This window comes from Oncorhynchus kisutch, unplaced genomic scaffold (assembly GCF_002021735.2).
Source record: "Oncorhynchus kisutch isolate 150728-3 unplaced genomic scaffold, Okis_V2 scaffold868, whole genome shotgun sequence".
NCBI classification, from domain to species: domain Eukaryota; kingdom Metazoa; phylum Chordata; class Actinopteri; order Salmoniformes; family Salmonidae; genus Oncorhynchus; species Oncorhynchus kisutch.
In genome coordinates this window covers 52,991-76,553 of record NW_022262813.1, presented here as the reverse complement: position 1 = coordinate 76,553, position 23,563 = coordinate 52,991, and the positions used below count along the sequence as shown (strand labels likewise).

Below are 23,563 nucleotides of genomic sequence, written 5' to 3'. Positions count from 1 at the left end.
ACAGCCTGGATCAGGGGAATAAAGCTCCAGCCCTGGCCAATCGTGAGCCAGAGCATCCAAGCACGTAGGCCCTGGTGGCTCCGACATGGAGTACCACAGGGGGCTGTGCGCATTGTCCAGGGAGGCAAACGGGTCCACCTGCACCCTCCCGAACTTGTCCCACAGGTGCTGCACCACCTGGGGATGTAGCTCTAGTCCCAAGGTGGTGGGCCCTCCCTTGAGAGCATATCCTCTGCCACATTCAGGATGTCAGGTATGTGCCCTGCACGTAGAGACGCTAGGCGTCCCGGAGCCCAGAGAAGGAGCTCCCGTGCCAAAGTGAGGGGCAGTGCGACCTCAGTCCACCCTGATGGTTGATGTAAGCCACCACTGTGGTGTTGTCCGTTCTCACCAGGACATGTCTTCCCTTCAGATGTGGAAGGAAGGACTGCAGGGCCAGCAGTACAGCTCTAGTGTATTGATGGGCCTGCCGCTCCAAGGGTGTAGCCAACAGCTGCTGGCCAACCTGCCCTTAGTCACACCCCCCCAGCCGAATTGGGAGGAGTCTGTGCTGACCAGCTCCCAGCGGCACATCCTTAGCATCTCCACCCCACCTGAGAGAAAGGAGTGACAGCGCAACCTCAGCAATAAAGTGTCGCGGTCATGGGGTCTATATATAGGGGCGGACCCCAGCCATGACACAGGTGTACACGGGAGTAAATCTGTAAATCCTCACCTCGGATGTATCCCTCCCCCGCAGAGTGATCCAATATAGTGAAACATAACTTCAGGTGTCAGTTGTGTTCAGTAGTAAACATTTCGAAACTTAAGTGCTGCTGCCCGAATGTTTTTCAATATTAATCATTTCATGACACCTCCAGGGAAGAATTTCCTGCAGTGGAATGCAGAAATGTTAAGGCTGTGAGGCTACTGTTCCATTGCATTGTCAAACTGTTGTCCTTCCTCTGTTGTAGATGGGGATCTGGGAGCCTACGCCAGCTCAAGGAAATGTCTGATGAAGCAGAAAGACAGGATGATGGCGGCCGAGGCAAAAGCTTAAACAATAACCCCTAATCACTCTGTTCCAAGTCTCTCTCCTATGTATGAAATGTAGAGTAAATATGTTTATTGCAAAAAAATAATTGTCCTCATTGTATTGTTTAGCTGTAGTAACAGACAACTTTTTGAATGAGCTGCATTTACCCGTGACTCCAGCAGTTTTTAGCCATCTCCAGAACTCAAACCATTCTTGAATAGGAACTGTTGTGGTCTAGTCCCGCTGGGCTGCAAGTACACTGCCACAAGTAGTACTGAATCTCAATGTATTTGATTGCGCGTCCCAGCTTATCACTTGATCAAAACGCATTGGGGTCTGAGTGGAAAAGCCTTGAATATTCTCATTTCAAGGGGACACAGAATACAAGAAATCTGACTCATTTGGGATTCATCTTGGTCAAATTCAAGTCCAGCGTTGTGAAATAAGCAGCCATGATTAAATCTACTTAATAGCACATCTCTTCATTGTATGATTCTAAAAGATGGCTTTTCAATAAGGTCTATCGGAGGACTTTTAACCTTAATCTCTCCCGAGCCCATAGTGATGAGACAAGATAGTAGCTACTAACAATTGGATACCACGAAATTGGGAAGGGGCAAAACCCCCCCAATTAGGTTATTATTATGGAGCAACTTCATCGACATCCAGCTCTCGTAACCACGAACGTCACCATTGGCCTCAAGGTGAAATTGTAGTTCCTTCCTCTCCAGCAACTAAGGCAGGGCGACTATTTTTGCAGTGACTTGGCATTGAACCAGTAACTTAATCATGCAGCATATATTCAATGTCCGCTTTTTATTTTCAGCCACCTAACAGGTGCCCCTTGCAAGGCATTGGAAAATCTCCCTGGTCTTTAATTTGCTTGAAATTCACCACTTTAACTTCCAAAACGTGTGGGATACAGCAATAAGGTAGTCCTAAACACTTGCTGCACTCAAGTCCATGCATACCTGATGCAAAATACTTTTATTTGCAAAGACATCTAGCGATACCATTTTAAATATTCAGACTAACAAATTATCAGCACACATTTGCAGAAGAGCCGGCAACTAAGCCAGAGGAATCCAAATCTTAACCTATGAGGTTCATTAATTGCACCCACCTTGTCTCCAAGGTCTAAAGCAATCTGATTTTTTTTAGGGAAGACTGGGGGTTAAGAGCAGTGCTGGTTAAATCCAGATTAGAAGGAGGGGACTAAACCCTTGAAGTCCTCATTACCTGAAGTAATAATAAACCATGGTGTCAAAATGCCCAAAATAGATCTTATTGCTGTCACATGATCTAGCCAGCCATCAGCATCTTACACCTTGATTCATATTATAGTCACATTACAGCACATCAGTTTAAGGAGACAGTAATGGTGTTAAACCCTTTATTTAATCCACTGTACAAAAGTGTTTAGGAGGATGCCGGGACAGCTGCGGCCGTCCTCTGCACAGACACCCTGGTGTGGGTCTTGGCCAGGTGATCAGTGAACTCCTGCAGGACACAAAATAGACACTTTCACACATCCAAGTTCCTTAGTGTCAATAACATACTTAACCAAGTTTTGATTTGTGAAAAAGAACCAGGTCTGTTGGTGTTTAATATATCACATACCACAGCAACACAGATCTAGTCTGCCCATTTGTATATTAGATCTATCATGTCTCACTACAGTTGTGTTGCAGTTAATCGAATTGAAAGGATTCGGTGCGCACCCCTCAAAGACAACAACAATAATTACTGTATGCCTCCTTCAGTAACCCATTCACTTTTGAGACGATGAACGGGCAATACAAAGGCAACATTAACTCTGTTCCCATCCTTACAATGAAACACGGAAAAGGCCTTTATAAACTCGATATCATGAATGCGGAGGGCATCAAGGCTTTAGAACTGACCTGGTAAGGAGACTTGGTGAAAACGGTTTCCTTCCACAGATCAGGGGTCAGGTAGCTGTAGGTCTTGGAGATGGCATCAAAGGTAGCCTTGGCTGTAAAGACACTTAGTATCAATTCACTTTTATGTACCCAACTATGCTACTGTAGTGACTGGGGCTGGATGTTGAGCACAGAATGGGGGAACAGAAGAGACTATTAGGAAGTCTTTCTGCCGTGCATTACCATACTCGTTAGTTTACCTCCTGATTAACGACAACTATACCACTTATGGGTGAAGCTGAGCAGAGCTAGGAGGGGGATGCGGCTGCACTGATAATACCCATTAAAACACCATTGAAAATGTGTCAAACACAGTGTAGGTTTCTTACCGAAGTTGCCTAGAGTGGCAGTGCAGCCCCTGGCCGAGGTGTAGCAATCGTCGATACCAGCCATTGTGAGCAGCTTCTTGGGCACAGGGGCAGACACGATGCCAGTACCACGGGGCGCAGGGATCAGACGCACCAGGACGGAGCCACAACGACCAGTCACCTTGCATGGCACGGTGTGGGGCTTGCCGATTTTGTTCCCCCAGTATCCCCTCCTCACAGGCACGATGGACAGCTTTGCCAGGATGATGGCTCCTCGAATGGCAGTGGCCACCTCCTTGGAGCACTTCACCCCCAGGCCCACATGGCCGTTGTAGTCACCAATGGCAACAAAGGCCTTGAACCTGGTGCGCTGGCCAGCCCTGGTCTGCTTCTGGACAGGCATAATCTTCAGCACCTCATCTTTCAACGAGGACCCCAGGAAGAAGTCAATGATCTCAGACTCCTATAACATGATAAAACACTTTCAGAAGAGGCAGGATGGAAACAAAGCTATTATAAACACACCATATGAGTGAACTGCTCATAGTGCTTTTAGTTTAATAACATGTACAGCTATGGAAACCATGAAGTTGTCATTTACCTTTATGGGCAGGGAGTAGAGATAGATCTCCTCCAGAGACTTGATCTTCATGTCCTTAACAAGGCGGCCCAGCTTGGTCACTGGCACCCACTGAAAGAGAAACATTCATATATATTAAAAAAATATATATTTTTAAACATTTAGTAGACAGTAAACAAAGCGACACATGTGGCACATGAGAAGTGTTTTTTCTCACACAAGTGGGAATCAAACCCAACCCTGCAAACGCCATGCTCTCAACTACTGAGCCACAGGACCACCAACTATTAGTTGTCTGAGATATACCTATAACCTTGCCATGGAAGAGGCACAGCAGGGCCTCAAACCATCTCAGTTCTCTCTAGCAGACACTACAGGAAAGAACTAAGCCACTCCAGGCCAAGCCTTGCTGACAAAGGTCTGCAGAATCAACTTATGTAGGGTTTCAAAGTTGGACTAAGCGTCACTTAAATTATTAATTCATATAAAGCCCAACATATTGCACATGCAACGTCACTCAGGCCAGTTTAGTCTCCATTCGTAATCGCCTTCATTGTGACCAGAAAGAAAAAGGGTTCAAGGATGTCAACTCACTTCCTTGTCCTCGGACTTGCCGCCCCTGGCACCGCGTCCACGACCGCGACCACGGCCTCTACCGCGTCCACGACCACGACCTCGGTCGCCACTGCCAAAACCTCCACGGAAACCTCCACGTTCTCCACCGGCGTTGTCCGCCATTTGCTGTTGAGTAAGGATTAAACGTCAGAATAAGTAACGATGAGCTACCTAAATTCACGTCACCAAGGCCCAATCAACATCATGGCTCGTGGAATTGCTTAGCGCACTGGCTAGCGAATGAAATAATATAGGATAAACATGCACGTAATGAACGGCGTCGCATCGTTAGGGTTTCTGAACGGTACATTTACATATTGTACAGTAAACTTAACGAGTACCACATCGACGTTTTGTATTGTAGCCATGTGCGCTAACTAGGAACTGGTGTTACCGTCAGTCATTCACAACTATCAATAATTGCCTAAACATTTTTCAATTTGGTTCTAAATCAACTGTTAACAGTACAATTAAGGATTTCTACCATCAAACAGTGACGTCTGTAATGAGATCACAGAGATGCTTGTGGATTTCATTGAATAAAGAATTGTTCGACATGTTACTTACGTGTTCTGTATAACAGGAAGAAGGCCCTACTCTGGTTCCGTTTGTATTTATATGAAGGCAAACCTCGCGATATTTTCTACACCCTGTAATCTGTATGATAAAACTTCTGGATTCTATTAAATATTTTGAAATGTACTGACTTCTATGCATACAAAAATCGGAGTTGTATTAGGTCTTATTATGGAATTGCATGTTGCTGTGATTGGTGAGCTTTGTTCCATATGGAATATATAAATACTTACAGTGGTTTATTATAGGCAGAAAGGGCCAACATTGGACCTCCTGGAAGTAACATTTCATGCAAACAGATGAAACATTTGTTTTTATTGTCACATGTAGAATGTGCATATACATAATGATATAACACAAATCACAGGTTAAAGGTTGCTGACTTTATTTGTAAAATATATCATCCTTTACAAATCAAAATGTTAAAGGACGCAGTACAAAATTGTTCTAACTTTATACATTTTCAAATGAAATATGAAGTTTCAATATCAACACACCCTCAAAGAAATTATGACTAAATGTGCTATTTGAAGCAGTCCATCCCTGAAAATTCAATTTCCACAGGTCTTTCATACTTGGTGCTAGGAATAAAATAAAATCTGCATAGTCCTAAACAGTTCAAGTGTCAGAGATAATTGTGTGTGGGAGTCATTTTTACAAATACATTGCATCAGGACTCAGGAGCTGCTGGTACTGCTACTGAAACTCCCACTGGTTTCACCCAGGTCCTCCTCTTCCACCTCCTCCAGTTCGTCCATGACCTCCAGGCTCTCACAGATCAGGCCGATCTGCCTCTTCATGTCGGCCATGGTGCTCTGCATCCTCCTCATCTTCCTTTGGAGGGCTGCTGCGATGGCCCGGTGGTTCTTCTGCCTGGCCTCGTACTCATGCCTCAGCTGCCTGTAGCAGTTGTGCTTAGCCTGGGTGCGGTGGGACAGCACGGTGCCACAGCCCATGTGGCAGGGTTGGCTCCAGTGCTCACAGTGCCTGGCGTGGGCATCCAGGTCCCTGCGGAGGAGCTGGGCACGGCAGCCCTGGTAGGGGCAGGGAATGAGCTCGAACAGGCAGCTCATGCTGTGGCAGTACTGCTCTGACAGGGCTAAGGTATGCGGGCAGCCACGGATCTTGTTTTTACACTGGGGAAAAAGATGGGGGAGAGAAGGGCAGAGGTCAAAGGGTAAGGAGTACAGTGCATTCGGAAAGTATTCAGACCCCTTGTCATTTTCCATATTTTGTTACATTACAGCCTTATTCTAAATTGATTAAATTGTCCCCCCCCCCCCATCAAGCTACACACAATACCCCATAATGACAAAGCAAAAACTGGTTTTCAAAATTTTTGCACATTTATAATTAAAATAAATTAATATCACATCTACATAAGTATTCAGACCCTTTACTTAGTTGAAGCACTTTTGGTAGCAATTACAGCATCAAGTCTTCTTGGGTAGGACACTACAAGCTTGGCACACCTGTATTTGGGGAGTTTCTCCCATTCTTCTCTGCAGATCCTTTCAAGCTCTGTCAGGTTGGATGGGGAGCATCGCTACACAGCTATTTTCAGGTCTCTCCAGAGATCTTTGATCGGGTTCAAGTCCGGGCTCTAGCTGGGCCACTCAAGGACATTCAGAGACTTGTCCCAAAGCCACTTCTATGTTTTCTTGGCTGTGTGCTTAGGGTCGTTATCCTGTTGGAGGGTGAACCTGCTCCCCACTCTGAGGTCCTGAGCGCTCTGGAGTAGGTTTTCATCAGGTATCTCTGCGCTTTGCTCCGGTCATCTTTCCTGACTAGTCTCCTAGTCCCTGCCGCTGAAAAACATACCCACAGCATGATGCTGCCACCACCATGCTTCACCATAGGGATGGTGCCAGGTTACCTCCAGATGTGAAGCTTGGCATTCAGGCCAAAGAGTTCCATCTTCGTGGGATCTTGTTTCTCATTACCTTCAGGTGCCTTTGAGCAAACTCCAAGCGGGCTATCATGTGCCCTTTTCTGAGGAGTGGCTTCTGTCTGGCCACTACCATAAAGGTATGATTGGTGGAGTGCTGCAGAGATGGTTGTCCTTCTGGAAGGTTTGCCCATCTCCACAGAGGAACTCTAGAGCTCTGTCAGAGTGACCATCGGGTTCTTGGTCACCTCCCTGAACAAGGCCCTTCTCCCCTGATTGCTCAGTTTGGCTGGGCGGGCAGCTCTAGAAAGAGTCTAGGGGGTTCCAAACTTCTTCCATTTAAGAATGATCTAGGCCACTGTGTTCTTGGGGACCTTCAATGCTGCAGACATTTTTTGATACCCTTCCCCAGATCTGTGCCTCGACACAATCCTGTCTTGGATCTCTACGGACAATTCCTTCAACCTCATGGCTTGGATTTTGCTCTGATGTGCACTGTCAACTGTGGGAACTTATATAGACAGGTGTGTGCCTTTCCAAATCATGTCCAATCAATTGAATTTACCACAGGTGGAATCCAATCACATTGTAGAAACATCTCAAGATGATCAATGGAAACAGGATGCTCCTGATCTCAATTTGGTCAAAGAGTAGTCTGGTGACTTTTCAGTAACTTTTTATTTAACAATGCGTTTGTTACATACTTAATGCCAGCTTTTAACAATAGTATCTGATGATCCATTAACACTTACTTACCAAGATAGCATGTGCTAATCTTGTGTGCCAGACTGTCGGAGTATATGCAATATTCAGAGGCACACGCATCTGGCTCTATGAGATTAAGCATGAACACACCCATGGGGCAAGTAAGCAGAAGTTTGCTGCAAGAGATTAGGTTGCTCCAAGTGTGTGTTTTTTCTCTAACAAAACATTTACTTACCTTGATCTTTAGGCGACCGATCACCTTGCTTAGCTTGAACATCACAAATATCAAGCTCTGGTTGACAGGCTTTCTGCAGCAGGGGCAGGTCTGCTGTCTGCACCTCAAGAACAACAATGAATCATCTTCACTCACAAATTGTCATCATCGGTTTAAATTTAGGCTACAGTAGAATAATAACCTACAGTGGGGCAAAAAAGTTTAGTCAGCCACCAATTGTGCAAGTTCTCCACTAAAAAGATGAGAGAGGCCTGTAATTTTCATCATAGGTACACTTCAACTATGACAGACAAAATGAGGAAAAATAATCCAGAAAATCACATTGTAGGATTTTTTATGAATTTATTTGCAAATTATGGTGGAAAATAAGTATTTGGTCAATAACAAAAGTTTATCTCAATACTTTGTTATATACCCTTTGTTGGCAATGACAGAGGTCAAACGTTTTCTGTAAGTTAGTTAAGGTTTTCACACACTGTTGCTCGTATTTTGGCCCATTCCTCCATGCAGATCTCCCCTAGAGCAGTGATGTTTTGGGGCTGTTGCTGGGCAACACGGACTTTCAACTCCCTCCAAAGATTTTCTATGGGGTTGAGATCTGGAGACTGGCTAGGCCACTCCAGGACCTTGAAATGCTTCTTACGAAGCCACTCCTTCGTTGCCCGGGCGGTGTGTTTGGGATCATTGTCATGCTGAAAGACCCAGCCACGTTTCATCTTCAATGCCCTTGCTGATGGAAGGAGGTTTTCACTCAAAATCTCACGATAAATGGCCCCATTCATTCTTTCCTTTACACGAATCAGTCGTCCTGGTCCCTTTGTTTCCATCCCCATGCTTCACATGCAACTCAGCATTCTTTGTCCTCTAAACACGACGAGTTGAGTTTTTACCAAAAAGTAATATTTTGGTTTCATCTGACCATATGACATTCTCCCAATCTTCTTCTGGATCATCCAAATGCTCTCTAGCAAACTTCAGACGGGCCTGGACATGTACTGGCTTAAGCAGGGGGACACGTCTGGCACTGCAGGATTTGAGTCCCTGGCAGCGTAGTGTGTTACTGATGGTAGGCTTTGTTACTTTGGTCCCAGCTCTTTGCAGGTCATTCACTAGGTCCCCCCGTGTGGTTCTGGGATTTTTGCTCACCGTTCTTGTGATCATTTTGACCCCACGGGGTGAGATCTTGCGTGGAGCCCCAGATCGAGGGAGATTATCAGTGGTCTTGTATGTCTTCCATTTCCTAATAATTGCTCCCACAGTTGATTTCTTCAAACCAAGCTGCTTACCTATTGCAGATTCAGTCTTCCCAGCCTGGTGCAGGTCTACAATTTTGTTTCTGGTGTCCTTGGACAGCTCTTTGGTCTTGGCCATAGTGGAGTTTGGAGTGTGACTGTTTGAGGTTGTGGACAGGTGTCTTTTATACTGATAACAAGTTCAAACAGGTGCCATTAATACATGTAATGAGTGGAGGACAAAGGAGCCTCTTAAAGAAGAAGTTACAGGTCTGTGTGAGCCAGAAATCTTGCTTGTTTGTAGGTGACCAAATACCTATTTTGCACCATAATTTGCAAATAAATTCATTAAAAATCCTACAAAGTGATTTTCTGGATTTTTTTTTCTCATTGTGTCTGTCATAGTTAGTGTACCTATGATGTACCTATGATGAAAATTACAGGCCTCATCTTTTTAAGTGGGAGAACTTGCACAATTGGTGGCTGACTAAATATTTTTTTGCCCCAATGTATTTCTTACTATAGTAACAAATATACTAATAACTATTACTATAGGCCTATACTACGACAATGTGAATTTGAGACATTTTGGGACAGTGGGACTTTCAATGGAGAAACTGTCTGGGAAACTGTCTCTTCATCCAACCATGATCTGTGGATGCAATAATGTTTGCTTGTGATGAGGCACAGGCAGTACCTCTTCAGCCACTGTAAAATGCATTTCTTGCAGAAGATGTGGTGGCATGCAGCTCTTACTGGGCACCTGAGGACCCCCTGGCAAATGGTGCAGATCAGGTCATAGTCTGGGGTCTCTACGAACAGCTCCACATCATGACCCCCACTCTGCGAAGACATGTCCGGGTCGGCCTGAACACAACAGTTACAGAAAAGTGTCTTTACTTTATTTATACTTTATATTGATAGGTTCTTCTTCTCTTTTTTTACGCAAAATGCATTTCACAGATTATTTTATCCAGAGCACAAAAGTGCACTGAGACTAGAGCAGAATAAAGAAGTATGTATGTTACAATCTGAGAAAGTATATAATTCTGGTTTGTAATAATGAATATTTAGCCTAAAGAAAGGGCCACCACCAGCCCATAATAATGTCAACAATTCAGTGTCACCCATGAGCAGTGAACGTCATAATATGAGACAGACCATGTGACTAACAAAAAAACAGTTCTGTTTATTCTCATAACTAGGAATGACATGAAATAATTAAGAACGTTTCAAATGTTCAGCTTGTCATGACTGATTAAAAAAAGAAGTGTGTTTTTAACCCCCACCCCTTGCAATCTTTTCTGTAGTGGCTTTCAGAGCACAAGTATATTTTGGTAGTGGCTTTCAGAGCACAAGTATATTTTGGTAGTGGCTTTCAGAGCACAAGTATATTTTGGTAGTGGCTTTCAGAGCACAAGTATATTTTGGTAGTGGCTTTCAGAGCACAAGTATATTTTGGTAGTGGCTTTCAGAGCACAAGTATATTTTGGTAGTGGCTTTCAGAGCACAAGTATATTTTGGTAGTGGCTTTCAGAGCACAAGTATATTTTGGTAGTGGCTTTCAGAGCACAAGTATATTTTGGTAGTGGCTTTCAGAGCACAAGTATATTTTGGTAGTGGCTTTCAGAGCACAAGTATATTTTGGTAGTGGCTTTCAGAGCACAAGTATATTTTGGTAGTGGCTTTCAGAGCACAAGTATATTTTGGTAGTGGCTTTCAGAGCACAAGTATATTTTGGTAGTGGCTTTCAGAGCACAAGTATATTTTGGTAGTGGCTTTCAGAGCACAAGTATATTTTGGTAGTGGCTCTGTTTTTAAACATAAGGAAAAGGGAATGTCTGCCCCACAAACATCACAGTTTGACAAATGCCGTTCAATCTTTGTAAAGAGTTATAAATCAAAACGAATAGTAAAACAACATAGCCATGAAATAATACAAACATTTTATATTATAACAGAAAATATTTGATAAATAATTTACACCTATTGTCAATAACATACTAAACTTTTGATTGCTCAAGTTACAAATATAGTTATTAAGTTATTTACTCACCATAATAATCACCTCTGTTCAGCAAGTATCCATTCCTGTTGTCTATTAACGTATCATACACACTCATGGAGGCAACTCAGAGAACACTCACACAGATGAACATTCCTGTCGTAACATAAAGGAGTGACCATGCGCACTGACATATTCAAAAACCTCTCAATTATATAAAGTACGGAACTGGGCTAAATTGTAATAGACCGTGTCGTTTCCCTCCTGTTCTAGCACCAGTCGTCAGTCCCCTAGCTGTGAATGAGAACTTTTTGTCGTTTTCAATAGGTGTTTACTCTCTATTATCATCTCTTCTCGATTGTATTGTCAACGGTTACAGGTGTGGGACATTTGGCAGTTTGTTCATCATTTTATTTGTATTACATCAATGAAATGCACCCTATGTATACATTTATATTCAGTATAATTGTATCTTTCTGTGTATGGTGCACATAGAATATAAAATGGTTTACCATGTATCGAGTTTTTTCCTCCGGGAACTTCTTACTGCAAATAAGCCCAAAACGTTCGGCTGTGCATTCTAGCCAATCACCCTGTCGTGCGTTTTGTTCCACGCTCGCTGTCATATGACGTACAATGTGAGAGACCGAAAGCCACCTTTTGAACAACACATGTGGGGATTTTGTTGATCGAAGCTAATGAATTCTAACAACAAGTGATCTAAATCAGTTCAGCTGTCTTTAAACTGCAAATTGTGGGGGTTTTACTCACGTCTTCCAAAGCAAGATGGCAAAAAGCAATCTCCAGTTCAAGACCAAGTAAGTCGAACGCACTTCACGTGGATAGCCAGCTAGCTAGATAGCTAACGCCGGGCAAATCTGAGCTATCTTCTTGCTAAATTACCGTTGTTTTTTTCTTCTTCATGTAGCTATGCTGTTTCCAGCACTATCGAACCATTCTACAAGGGAGGAAAAGTACAGGTAAGTTATTTATCACTGATAGTTACCTCCATCTGTAAAACAGTTAGCTAGCCAACTAACGTTACTGTAGCTATAATTAACTAGCTATACCGTTGACAGATATGTTATTTCAATATGTTTCCCTACGTTACAGATCAGTAAAGATGAGAAATTCATATTTTGTACGTGTGGCACACGTGTCAACGTCTTGCAAATCGTTACAGGGAAGATTGTTCACAGTATTGAACAGGTGAGACTGTCTCTATCTCTCTCAACACTCGTGTGCAGCTAGTTCAGACATTAATTTAATGTCTGTACAGATTCTCATTTCCATCACTGTTGTAATTGCAGGATGATCAGGAGGACATTACATCATTCGCCCTCAGCCTTGATGATGAGGTAAAACATTTTACATATATGATGGGCTGTTCCAGACCTACGGCTGCATTAACACAGGCAGCTCAGTTCTTATCTTTTGCCCAATTGGTCGAAAAAGATCTGATCAGATTGGTCAAGAAACCAATTTACTCAAAAAAAATATCAGAATTGTGCTGCTTGTGAAAACACAGCCTTAGTGTCACACTCAGTACTTAGTTTGACTACCTTAAGGCTGTCGCCTGAAGCTGAGCGTGCTTCAGTTCGGCTGTCGCCTTTTTCATGAAAACAAGTCGTCACTCATTGAATGACTAGACTTTCTTGAAGAATCCCTACTCTTGACTGATCATCGACGAAGGGCTGAAGACTTCACCTCCGAACTTCAGCTTGCCTCCAGAAAAAATGTTTTGTGCCCGAACTGCCCCAAAAAAAGACTACCGAAGTGCAAAACGAACAAAATGTCACAAAAATGTTGTCATAATATATGCACAAACTCTACCAAACTGTTTCAGCTGGGAAGCATGGGGACACCTTTATTCCCCTTTCCTCCCCCCTCATCCTTTCTCTCCATCCATTCCTCCTTCCCTCCCCAGATACTGGTAACAGCCAGCAAGGCTCTGCTGCTGAAGCAATGGGACTGGAAGCAGGCCCAGTGCACACGCTCCTGGAGGGCCATCCACAATGTGCCCATTGCCAGCATGACCTTTGACCCCACCGCCACGCTCCTGGCCACAGGTGAGCGGATCGACCTCATAGGATAACTTCACACACCCATCATACCCTAGCCTGGTCCCAGATCTGTACCACACCCATCAAACCCTAGCCTGGACTATGCAGATGATGTATATTGTTTTAATTTCAGAATAATCGTGCTGAAAGAAACCACTGATGCCAGTTGGCAAGAAAGCACTTACAGATCTGGTACCAGGCTATATCTAGTAATTCATTATATTTTAGTCAAAATGACTATCTTAGTTACATTTTACCATTTGAATAATGTTGTAGTCTTAATTATTATCAAAAGAACTAAAACAGTGGGCCATTTTAGTCCACTAAATGCCCTTTCATTTTGTCACATCACATTTGTATTGCCTCAAACCTACAGTAAACATAAACCACTGACTTCCATGTGAACAAACATACACAGCCTTGTCCTACCAACATTTTCCTGTATGACGTCATTCTCTTCCCAACAGCAGAAAAATGACAAACATAAGTAGACAGTGCCTTCGGAAAGTATTCAGACCCCTTGACTTTTAACGATACAGCCTTATCCTAAAATTGATTAAATTGTTTTTATTCCTTAATCTACACACAATACCACATAATGACAAAGCAAAAACAGGTTTAGACATTTTTGCAAATGTATTAAAAATACAAAACTGAACTATTCCATATTCATAAGTATTCAGACCCTTTACTCAGTATTTTGTTGAAGCACTTTGCAGCGATTACAGCGTCTGCAGATCCTCTCAAGCTTGGTCAGGCTGGGTGGGGAGCTTTGCTGCACAGCTATTTTCAGGTCTCTTCAGAGATGTTAGATCGGTTTCAAGTCTGGGCTCTGGTTGGGCCACTCAAGGACATTCAGACATTGTGTTGTCTTGGCTGTTCACTAAGGGTCGTTGTCCTGTTGGAAGGTGAACCTTTGCCCCAGTCTGAGGTTCTGAGCACTCTGGAGCTGGTTTTCATCAAGGATCTCTCTGTACTTTGCTCTGTTCATCTTGCCCTCGATCCTGACTAGTCTCCCGGTCCCTGCCGCTGAAAAACATCCCCACAGCATGATGCTGCCACCACCATGCTTCACCGTAGGGATGGTGCCAGGTTTCCTCCAGTGTTGACGCTTGGCATTCAGGCCAAAGAGTTGACCCTTGTTTCATCAGACCAGATAATCTTGTTTCTCATGGTCAGAGTCCTTTAGGTGCCTTTTGGCAAACTCCAAGCGGGCCGTTGTGTGCCTTTTACTGAGGAGTGGCTTCCATTTGGACATTACAATAATGGCCTGATTGGTGGAGTGCTGCAGAGATGGTTGTCCTTCTGGAAGGTTCTCTCATCTCCACAGAGGAACTCTGGAGCTCTGTCAGAGTGATCACTGGGTTCTTGGTCACCTCCCTGACCAAGGTCCTTCTCCCCCGATTGCTCATTCTGGCTGGGCGGCCAGCTCTAGGAAAAGTCATGGTTGTTTCAAACTTCTTCCATTTAAGAATGATTGAGGCCACTGTGTTATTGAGGACCTTCAATGCTGCAGAAATATTTTGGTACACTTCCCCAGATCTGTGCCTCGACACAAACCTGTCTTGGAGCTCTATGGACAATTCCTTCGACCTCATGGCTTGGTTTTTGCTCTGACATGCACTGTCAACAGTATGACCTTATGTTGACAGGTGTGTGCCTTTCCAAATCAATTGAATTTACTACAGGTGGACTCCAAGTTGTAGAAACATCTCAAGGATGATCAATGGAAACAGGATGCACCTACGTGCAATTTTGAGTCTCTGCAAATGGTCTGAGTACTTATGTAAATATTAGCAAGCAGTTCTAAACCTTTTTGCTTGGTCATTATAGGGTAATGTGTGTAGACTGTTGATGTTTTATTTAGTCATTTTTAGAATAAGACTATAACGTAACAACGTGGAAAAGGTCACTTGCTGAATGTGCTGTATAACAGTTATTTGGCCATGTAAATGACAAATTTAGCCTACATAGCTATTGTTTTGTATGTCATGTGCAATCAGACACATAAGCGCAGAGAGCCAAAGAGTAGCAACATCTAGCTAAAATTGATTGAGAGCTTTTCAGTGATAAGCACAATCTTTCCAAAGCTCTTGTCCAGTTCACTTAGTAGTCCGATCTTAGTCACAGAGAGAATTTAGTCTCGTTTTAGTCAACTGAGATGATAAATCATTTTCGTTGAGTTATATATTTTTCTGGATCTATTTAGTCAGTTACAGTCTCGCCAATTACCACTGAAAAATAGGTGTTTGACGAATATTTTAGTCACTATTTTTTGTTGTTAATGAAATTAACACTGCCTAGTACCTACCTGTTATACCCCAAAACAACATTGAGTGCGCTCAATCAAATGCTCCCACTTTAAATGGGTACTCTGAGATTTCACCTTGTACTTCCTGTCTGGAATATGAGTCTGTCATCTTGTTGGTGTGTAGGAGGCTGTGATGGCACCATAAAGCTGTGGGACGTGGTGAAGCAGTACTGTACGCACAACCTGAAGGGCTCCTCTGGGGTCGTACAGTAAGTTACTGACCACCTCTTTACTCTGATCTGAACTACTGTTCTAGGATCAGTTTAGCATTTCAGATCATGAATAAGATCGCATGAATAGGGGGGGACCTGATCCTAGATCAACACTCCTACTCTGAGACTTTATGAATACTTTCGCGGGTCAATTTATCTCATGGTTTATAAATGAGATCTATTCCTCAGAAACTGGACAAACCCTTGTAGATGTAGGTGCCTTCGATAAGTTGATACATTGACAACAAGACATGACTTAAATCTAGTTGCTAGTTTGACCTGTGGAAATTAATATTTGATATTATGATTCAGCATGTTTGAGTGGATCAGTTTAATCAAGGCAAGCCACATAATTGTTATTCTTTATTATATAATGAGTAGTTATTATGGATGCTATGTGGTTTGTAGATCAGTGATTAAGCGCAGTCTGACTGCAATGGTCTCAAACACTCACGTTGTCCTCCTCCTGCCCTGCAGCCTGGTGGAGTTCCACCCAGACATAAGTCTACTGCAGCTCTTCTCCTCAGCGTCAGACTGTGGCATCAGGATGTGGGACCTGCGCTCCAGCCAGTGTCTGTGCGTGCTGCAGAGCCACTACAGCCCTGTCACCTCCCTGGCCTTCACTCCCGATGGAGCCTCCATGGTCAGGTACTGTAACAATCAGTCAATCTCTTTTTACATCAACAGTTGTTAGAAAGAGTTTTACAGTAGTGCAGACCTAGATCTAAACCTATTACTGTAGGACAGCTGAGCTGACAGCTCCTACCACTCTCTGGCTAGGTTTCTATTCACCTTTTTGTTGTTGACATTTAGAAAGTTTACATAGAAAATAGATGCGATGATTGCCTGCTAGGGAGCGTTTCCATTTAACTATCTTGCGTCGATTTAAAAACAACTGGAAGTAATGACGTCAAACCAAAAAAGTACCTTCGGAATTATACGGCAATCTTCATTTATTTGAAAAACACCGTTTCCATAATTTGTTGCAATAAAGAAAAATCTATCCCAGTCAAACTGATATTTTATTTGGTTCATCTTAAGAAAATGTCTCATCTGCCCTTTCCATTATACATGTCGCAATAATATATATTTTTTGCGACATTGCTATTGTTGAATAAACCTGGGTCAATGGAAACCTGCCTTCTGACACCTATCATACCCTAGCCTGGTCTCAGATCTGTTTGTTTTAATTTCTGAAAAATTGTGCTGAAAGAAACCACTGATGCCATTTGGCAAAACAGCACTTACAGATCTGGTACAAGGCTATACCTAGTACCTACCTATCATAGCCAAAACAACACGGTGAGCTATTGGTGTAGTGTTGTCCAAGATATTCAATTAATGCGTCAATTTAGTGTTTGGAACTACTCTAGACCAGTGGTTCCAAACCTTTTCCATTCCGGGGACCATCAAATCACCATCTAAGCTCTTGAGGACCACCATTCGTGGAGTCGCAGATGTTTATTTTTGAACATTTATTTTGTGGCTCACCTGCAGTACCCCCGCAGACCACCGGTTAAAAACCATAGCTTTAGACCTCATCACAGCTGATCAGTTCATTGCGAGCTAGCTGAATGTTGGATGGTTGTTTGATTGCAGCTCTGGCAGGGATAAGATCTGCACAGTGTGGGATCTGAAGAGCAGGACTGCCAGGAGGACAGTGCCCGTCTATGAGGTAAACTCTCATACTCTACTTTCTTCCAGAGTTGTTTTAGAATGGCTTTTGCAACTAAAAGTTGATTGGTGTATCATCAGCCTAATTGCATGAAATGTGTTGCTTCCCTCGCCAGGCTGTGGAGAGTGTTGTGCTGCTCCCTGAGGATGAAGATTTCTCTGAGATCGGGGTGAAAACTAAAGAGATCCACTTCATCACAGCAGGCAGCAAAGGTATATGCTTACAGGCCCGCTCCTGGGTGAAGTTGCCCCTAGGTACAGATCTAGGATCAGCTTCCCTAACCTTAACCATTAGTGGGGGAAAATTCAAAGCTGATTCAGATCAGTGTCTTCTCTTACTCCACCAATCCCCAGGCTAGATGGTGGATGCATGTGGAGGAGTCGGCCCACTGCCCACCAATATAGCTAGATAATACTGAACGAAACTAGTGTATAGTTTTAGCAGCCAATCAGAGATGATCATCATTTTATAGTTAGCCAAAACAACACAGGGAGCAAGCCCAATCAAAGACCCCCACTAAAGGGATTCTCTCTCTCCAGGTGTGCTGAGGGTGTGGGATGCCAGCTCGGCCCGCTGTGTGTTCGCCCAGACGCTCCCCTCCCCTCCCTCCGCGGGGGGCTCCGAAGAGGGGGGAGAGGAGTATGGAGACCCCCGGAGCCTAACCTACTGCCTCCCCCTGCCCTCCTCCCTCAGGCTGGCCACAGTCACAGCAGAACATAACATACTGCTCTACCAGCTGCCCTCCTTCACCACACAGCAACAGGTGGGTCACTGATAACAAGGTCTCTACCAGCTGCCCTCCTTCACCACACAGCAACAGGAGGGTCACTGATAACAAGGTCTCTATCAGCTGCCCTCCACCACACAGCAACAGGTGGGTCACTGATAACAAGGTCTCTACCAGCTGCCCTCCACCACACAGCAACAGGAGTGTCACTGATAACAAGGTCTCTACCAGCTGCCCTCCTTCACCACACAGCAACAGGAGGGTCACCGATAACAAGGTCTCTACCAGCTGCCCTCCTTCACCACACAGCAACACGTGGGTCACTGTTAACAAGGTCTCTGCCAGCTGCCCTCCTTCACCACACAGCAACAGGAGGGTCACTGATAACAAGGTCTCTACCAGCTGCCCTCCTTCACCACACAGCAACAGGAGGGTCACCGATAACAAGGTCTCTACCAGCTGCCCTCCTTCACCACACAGCAACACGTGGGTCACTGTTAACAAGGTCTCTGCCAGCTGCCCTCCTTCACCACACAGCAACAGGAGGGTCACTGATAACAAGGTCTCTACCAGCTGCCCTCCTTCACCACACAGCAACAGGAGGGTCACCGATAACAAGGTCTCTACCAGCTGCCCTCCTTCACCACACAGCAACAGGAGGGTCACCGATAACAAGGTCTCTACCAGCTGCCCTCCTTCACCACACAGCAACAGGAGGGTCACTGTTAACAAGGTCTCTACCAGCTGCCCTCCTTCACCACACAGCAACACGTGGGTCACTGTTAACAAGGTCTCTGCCAGCTGCCCTCCTTCACCACACAGCAACAGGAGGGTCACTGATAACAAGGTCTCTACCAGCTGCCCTCCTTCACCACACAGCAACAGGAGGGTCACCGATAACAAGGTCTCTACCAGCTGCCCTCCTTCACCACACAGCAACACGTGGGTCACTGTTAACAAGGTCTCTGCCAGCTGCCCTCCTTCACCACACAGCAACAGGAGGGTCACTGATAACAAGGTCTCTACCAGCTGCCCTCCTTCACCACACAGCAACAGGAGGGTCACCGATAACAAGGTCTCTACCAGCTGCCCTCCTTCACCACACAGCAACACGTGGGTCACTGTTAACAAGGTCTCTGCCAGCTGCCCTCCTTCACCACACAGCAACAGGAGTGTCACTGATAACAAGGTCTCTACCAGCTGCCCTCCTTCACCACACAGCAACAGGAGGGTCACCGATAACAAGGTCTCTACCAGCTGCCCTCCTTCACCACACAGCAACACGTGGGTCACTGATAACAAGGTCTCTACCAGCTGCCCTCCACCACACAGCAACAGGAGTGTCACTGATAACAAGGTCTCTACCAGCTGCCCTCCTTCACCACACAGCAACAGGAGTGTCACTGATAACAAGGTCTCTACCAGCTGCCCTCCACCACACAGCAACAGGAGTGTCACTGTTAACAAGGTCTCTGCCAGCTGCCCTCCTTCACCACACAGCAACACGTGGGTCACTGATAACAAGGTCTCTACCAGCTGCCCTCCACCACACAGCAACAGGAGGGTCACTGTTAACAAGGTCTCTGCCAGCTGCCCTCCTTCACCACACAGCAACAGGAGGGTCACCGATAACAAGGTCTCTACCAGCTGCCCTCCTTCACCACACAGCAACAGGAGTGTCACTGATAACAAGGTCTCTGCCAGCTGCCCTCCTTCACCACACAGCAACAGGAGGGTCACTGTTAACAAGGTCTCTGCCAGCTGCCCTCCTTCACCACACAGCAACAGGAGGGTCACCGATAACAAGGTCTCTACCAGCTGCCCTCCACCACACAGCAACACGTGGGTCACTGTTAACAAGGTCTCTGCCAGCTGCCCTCCTTCACCACACAGCAACACGTGGGTCACTGTTAACAAGGTCTCTGCCAGCTGCCCTCCTTCACCACACAGCAACACGTGGGTCACTGTTAACAAGGTTTCTACCAGCTGCCCTCCACCACACAGCAACAGGAGGGTCACTGATAACATTACCAATCGTTTATTTTGATCAAGAGCCTTGATTTTGTGTTGCTGGTGTTATTCTCTAATATTCTCTCTCCACCTCCAGTTTGTTGGCTTCAACGATGAGGTCCTGGATGTGAAGTTTCTGGGCAAGGGTGACACTCACATTGTCGTGGCGACCAACAGCTCCCAGCTCAAGGTGTTTGACCTGGCCACCAGCAGCTGTAAGATCCTCTACGGACACACAGGTGAGTCCTCTGACCAACAGAGGGCAGCACCTCTCTGCTTGTCTGTATGGGGTGGTCACCAGGTAGGAAGATGGAATGGAAACCTAATTCACATTTTTAAAATGTTAGAAACTGAGAATAAACGTTCTCAGAATAAGTGTCTGGTTCTTTTCTTTTGAATCTGGCAGCTCCCTTTAGCCCAGTTGTAACATTAATGCCAACAACATATAGTTAATATTTCACCCAAATGATCTAGTATATCACTGAATAGAAGTTCTGAAGATTGACCAGCAGGAGGCAGAGTTGCTGTGTGAAACACTGATCCCCAAACGGCACCTTGCAGCATTGCAGTGGGTCTGTAGAATATCTACACCCTGCAGCGGGTCTGTAGAATATCTACACCCTGCAGCGGGTCTGTAGAATATCTACACCCTGCAGCGGGTCTGTAGAATATCTACACCCTGCAGCGGGTCTGTAGAATATCTACACCCTGCAGCGGGTCTGTAGAATATCTACACCTTGCAGCGGGTCTGTAGAATATCTACACCCTGCAGCGGGTCTGTAGAATATCTACACCCTGCAGCGGGTCTGTAGAATATCTACAGCCGGTCTGTAGAATATCTACACCCTGCAGCCGGTCTGTAGAATATCTACACCCTGAAAGCATGCAACATACACAGTATGTGAACCATGGAAGTCTTTCTAAACCATGGCGATTGGAGGGATTCTAATTAAATTGTAGCTGTGAAGGTATTTACAAGATGCTTAAGAAACCTGATAAACTGAGCAGTCAGACAGAGTTTCTGCCATTCAGGATTAGAGACCGTGATAGCTTGGTAACTGGTCGGTCTGGTTTGACTGACGTTGAGAGTTGCTCTTTTATCACCTGGCTCGACCTTTCAGAAGGGTTGACCTTTCCTTTCTCCTCCACAGATACCGTCCTGTCACTCGACGTGTTCAAGAAAGGGTCCCTGTTTGTGAGCTGTGCAAAGGTGAGGCTACAGCTTGACGGTTTCCTTGTTTCATCAGGAATGTTCACCATTCCTCATTTACGAATGGAATCCTCACGTACACAGTAGGATGAAATCCACATGTACACAAACACCTTCATGCATACCTACACACACACTCTACTAACCAGTATCATCTAATCAATACTATTGAACCCTAGCCTGGTCCCAGATCTGTTTGTGCCTTTTTGCCAACTCCAATGGTCATAGTTATGCCAAATGTGACAATGACCTCTGTGCAGATGATGTATGATGTTTTAATTTTTGTATAATAGTGATGGAATCAAACCACTGATGCCAGTTGGCAAAACAGCACAAACACACACATAATACACACACTCCCTCTAACCAGAGTCCCCTCTCTCTCTGTACAGGATAAGTCCGTGTCCTCTCCCTCTCTCTCGCTTTCTCTCTCACATATAATATATTTTGTACTTTCTTTCCCCCCAGGATAAGTCAGTGCGTGTGTGGAGACAGGATCCAGACAGTGGCCAGGTGTCTTGTGTGGCCCAGGGCTGCAGCCATGCTAACGCTGTGGGCTCCATCACCTGCTCCAGGTAAACCACTACACACCAGGGTCTCCTCAGTTCTGACCCTGGAGGCCCACAGTGGATGCACGTTTCTCCTATATTGGGAATGCCAATATCCAATGTGTTAATCATCCATACACTCTTGCTTGTGCACGTTCTGATCCTTCTTTCTTATCCTACATCGGTCTTTCTCTCTCTCTCTCTTTCTTTCAGGATGAAGGAGTCGTTTGTGGTGTCTGGTAGTCAGGACTGTACCATCAAGGTGTGGGATCTCCCAGAGACCATCCCGGAAACAGACGGTGACATGTTCCAGCTGACCGCCCGGGTCACAGAGAAGGCACACGACAAAGTATGACATGCGCGCGCACATATACATTCAAGCATTATACATACAGTTGAAGTCGGAAGTTTACATACACCTTCGCCTAATACATTTAAACTCAGTTTTTCACAATTCCTGACATTCATACCTAGTAAAAATTCCCTGTCTTAGGTCAGATAGGATCACCACTTTATTTTAAGAATGTGAAATGTCAGAATAATAGTAGAGTGATTTATTTGAGCTTTTATTTCTTTCATCACATTCCCAATGGGTCAGAAGTTTACATGCTACCAAATACTAATTGAGTGTATTGCCTTTAAATTGTTTAACTTGGGTCAAATGTTTTGGGTAGCCTTCCACAAGCTTCCCACAATAAGTTTGGTGAATGTTGGCCCATTCCTCCTGACAGAGCTGGTGTAACTGAATCATGTTTGTAGGCCTCCCTGCTGGCACATACTTTTTCAGTTCTGCCCACAAATTTTCTATAGTATTGAGGTCAGGGCTTTGTGATGGCCACTCCAATACTTTGACTTTGTTGTCTTTTAAGCCATTTTGCTACAACTTTGGAAGTATGCTTGGGGTCATTTGCCAATTGGAAGACCCATTTGCGACCAAGCAAATGTTGCTTCAATATATCCACATCATTTCCCTCCCTCATGATGCCATCTATTTTGTGAAGTGCACCAGTCCCTCCTGCAACAAAGCACCCCCATAACATGATGCTGCCACCCCCGTGCTTCACGGTTGGGATGGTGTTCTTCGGCTTGCAAGCCTCCCCCTTTTTCCTCCAAACATAACAATGGTCATTATGGCTAAACAGTTCTATTTTTGTTTCATCAGACCAGAGGACATTTCTCCAAAAAGTATGATGTTTGTCCCCATGTGCAGTTGCAAACCGTAGTCTACCTTTTTTATGGTGGTTTTGGAGCAGTGGCTTCTTCCTTGCTGAGTGGCCTTTCAGGTTATGTTGATATAGGACTCATTTGACTGTGGATATAGATACTTTTGTACCTGTTTCCTCCAGCATCTTCACAAGTTCCTTTGCTGTTGTTCTGGGATTGTTTGCACTTTTCGCACCAAAGTACATTCATCTCTAGGAGACAGAACGCGTCTCTTTCCTGAGCGGTATGATGGCTGCGTGGTCCCATGGTGTTTATACTTGCGTACTATTGTTTGTACAGATGAACGTGGTACCTTCAGGCTTTTGGAAATTGCTCCCAAGGATGAACCAGACTTGGAGGTTTTCAATTGTTTTTCTGAGGTCTAGGCTGATTTCTTATGATCTTCTCATAATGTCAAGCAAAGAGGCACTGAGTTTGAAGATAGGCCTTAAAATACATCCACAGGTACACCTCCAATTGACTCAAATGATGTCAATTAGCC

At 44.7% G+C, this 23,563-nt stretch overlaps 3 protein-coding genes and 1 non-coding gene across 12 annotated transcripts in view; 1 reads left to right on the top strand and 3 right to left on the bottom strand.

The window, feature by feature from the left end:
* Nucleotides 1-2,378: 2,378 nt before the first annotated feature.
* LOC109878919 (40S ribosomal protein S2) lies at nucleotides 2,379-5,076 on the bottom strand. Its single transcript, XM_020471120.2, has 6 exons — nucleotides 5,029-5,076; nucleotides 4,441-4,587; nucleotides 3,868-3,957; nucleotides 3,288-3,729; nucleotides 2,920-3,011; nucleotides 2,379-2,515 (listed from the first exon to the last, which is right to left on the bottom strand). The coding sequence occupies exons 2-6, from the start codon at nucleotides 4,582-4,584 to the stop codon at nucleotides 2,435-2,437; spliced, it is 849 nt and encodes a 282-aa protein (XP_020326709.1). The 5' UTR covers nucleotides 4,585-4,587; nucleotides 5,029-5,076; the 3' UTR covers nucleotides 2,379-2,434.
* On the bottom strand, nucleotides 4,136-4,272 carry LOC116362691 (small nucleolar RNA SNORA9). Its single transcript, XR_004207776.1, has one exon. It is a non-coding gene; the product is annotated as a small nucleolar RNA SNORA9 (small nucleolar RNA).
* Nucleotides 5,077-5,337: 261 nt separating the features above from the next.
* Nucleotides 5,338-11,742, bottom strand: LOC109878922 (RING finger protein 151-like). 9 transcript variants are annotated; one of them, XM_031816773.1, is made up of 6 exons: nucleotides 11,615-11,710; nucleotides 11,154-11,258; nucleotides 9,795-9,964; nucleotides 7,866-7,968; nucleotides 7,682-7,756; nucleotides 5,338-6,173 (listed from the first exon to the last, which is right to left on the bottom strand). In XM_031816773.1, exons 2-6 carry the CDS (start codon nucleotides 11,154-11,156, stop codon nucleotides 5,715-5,717), a joined length of 810 nt encoding a protein of 269 aa, XP_031672633.1. In that variant the 5' UTR covers nucleotides 11,157-11,258; nucleotides 11,615-11,710; the 3' UTR covers nucleotides 5,338-5,714. The 9 variants fall into 9 exon arrangements, with proteins under 9 accessions (XP_031672633.1, XP_031672635.1, XP_031672637.1 ...); XM_031816774.1 differs by having other exon boundaries at nucleotides 5,399-6,173; nucleotides 11,154-11,195; nucleotides 11,615-11,696; XM_031816775.1 differs by lacking the exon at nucleotides 7,682-7,756.
* LOC109878911 (transducin beta-like protein 3) overlaps nucleotides 11,688-23,563 on the top strand; it is a 27,891-nt gene continuing 16,015 nt past the window's right edge. The window contains exons 1-14 of the mRNA XM_031816767.1: nucleotides 11,688-11,920; nucleotides 12,031-12,082; nucleotides 12,216-12,311; nucleotides 12,413-12,460; nucleotides 13,030-13,171; nucleotides 15,601-15,685; nucleotides 16,166-16,336; nucleotides 17,288-17,363; nucleotides 17,479-17,575; nucleotides 17,903-18,126; nucleotides 20,198-20,339; nucleotides 21,252-21,310; nucleotides 21,779-21,885; nucleotides 22,072-22,207. Coding sequence (XP_031672627.1) covers nucleotides 11,889-11,920; nucleotides 12,031-12,082; nucleotides 12,216-12,311; nucleotides 12,413-12,460; nucleotides 13,030-13,171; nucleotides 15,601-15,685; nucleotides 16,166-16,336; nucleotides 17,288-17,363; nucleotides 17,479-17,575; nucleotides 17,903-18,126; nucleotides 20,198-20,339; nucleotides 21,252-21,310; nucleotides 21,779-21,885; nucleotides 22,072-22,207 — 1,467 coding nt within the window. The 5' untranslated portion in view covers nucleotides 11,688-11,888. The remainder of the gene's footprint in view (nucleotides 11,921-12,030; nucleotides 12,083-12,215; nucleotides 12,312-12,412; nucleotides 12,461-13,029; nucleotides 13,172-15,600; nucleotides 15,686-16,165; nucleotides 16,337-17,287; nucleotides 17,364-17,478; nucleotides 17,576-17,902; nucleotides 18,127-20,197; nucleotides 20,340-21,251; nucleotides 21,311-21,778; nucleotides 21,886-22,071; nucleotides 22,208-23,563) is intronic.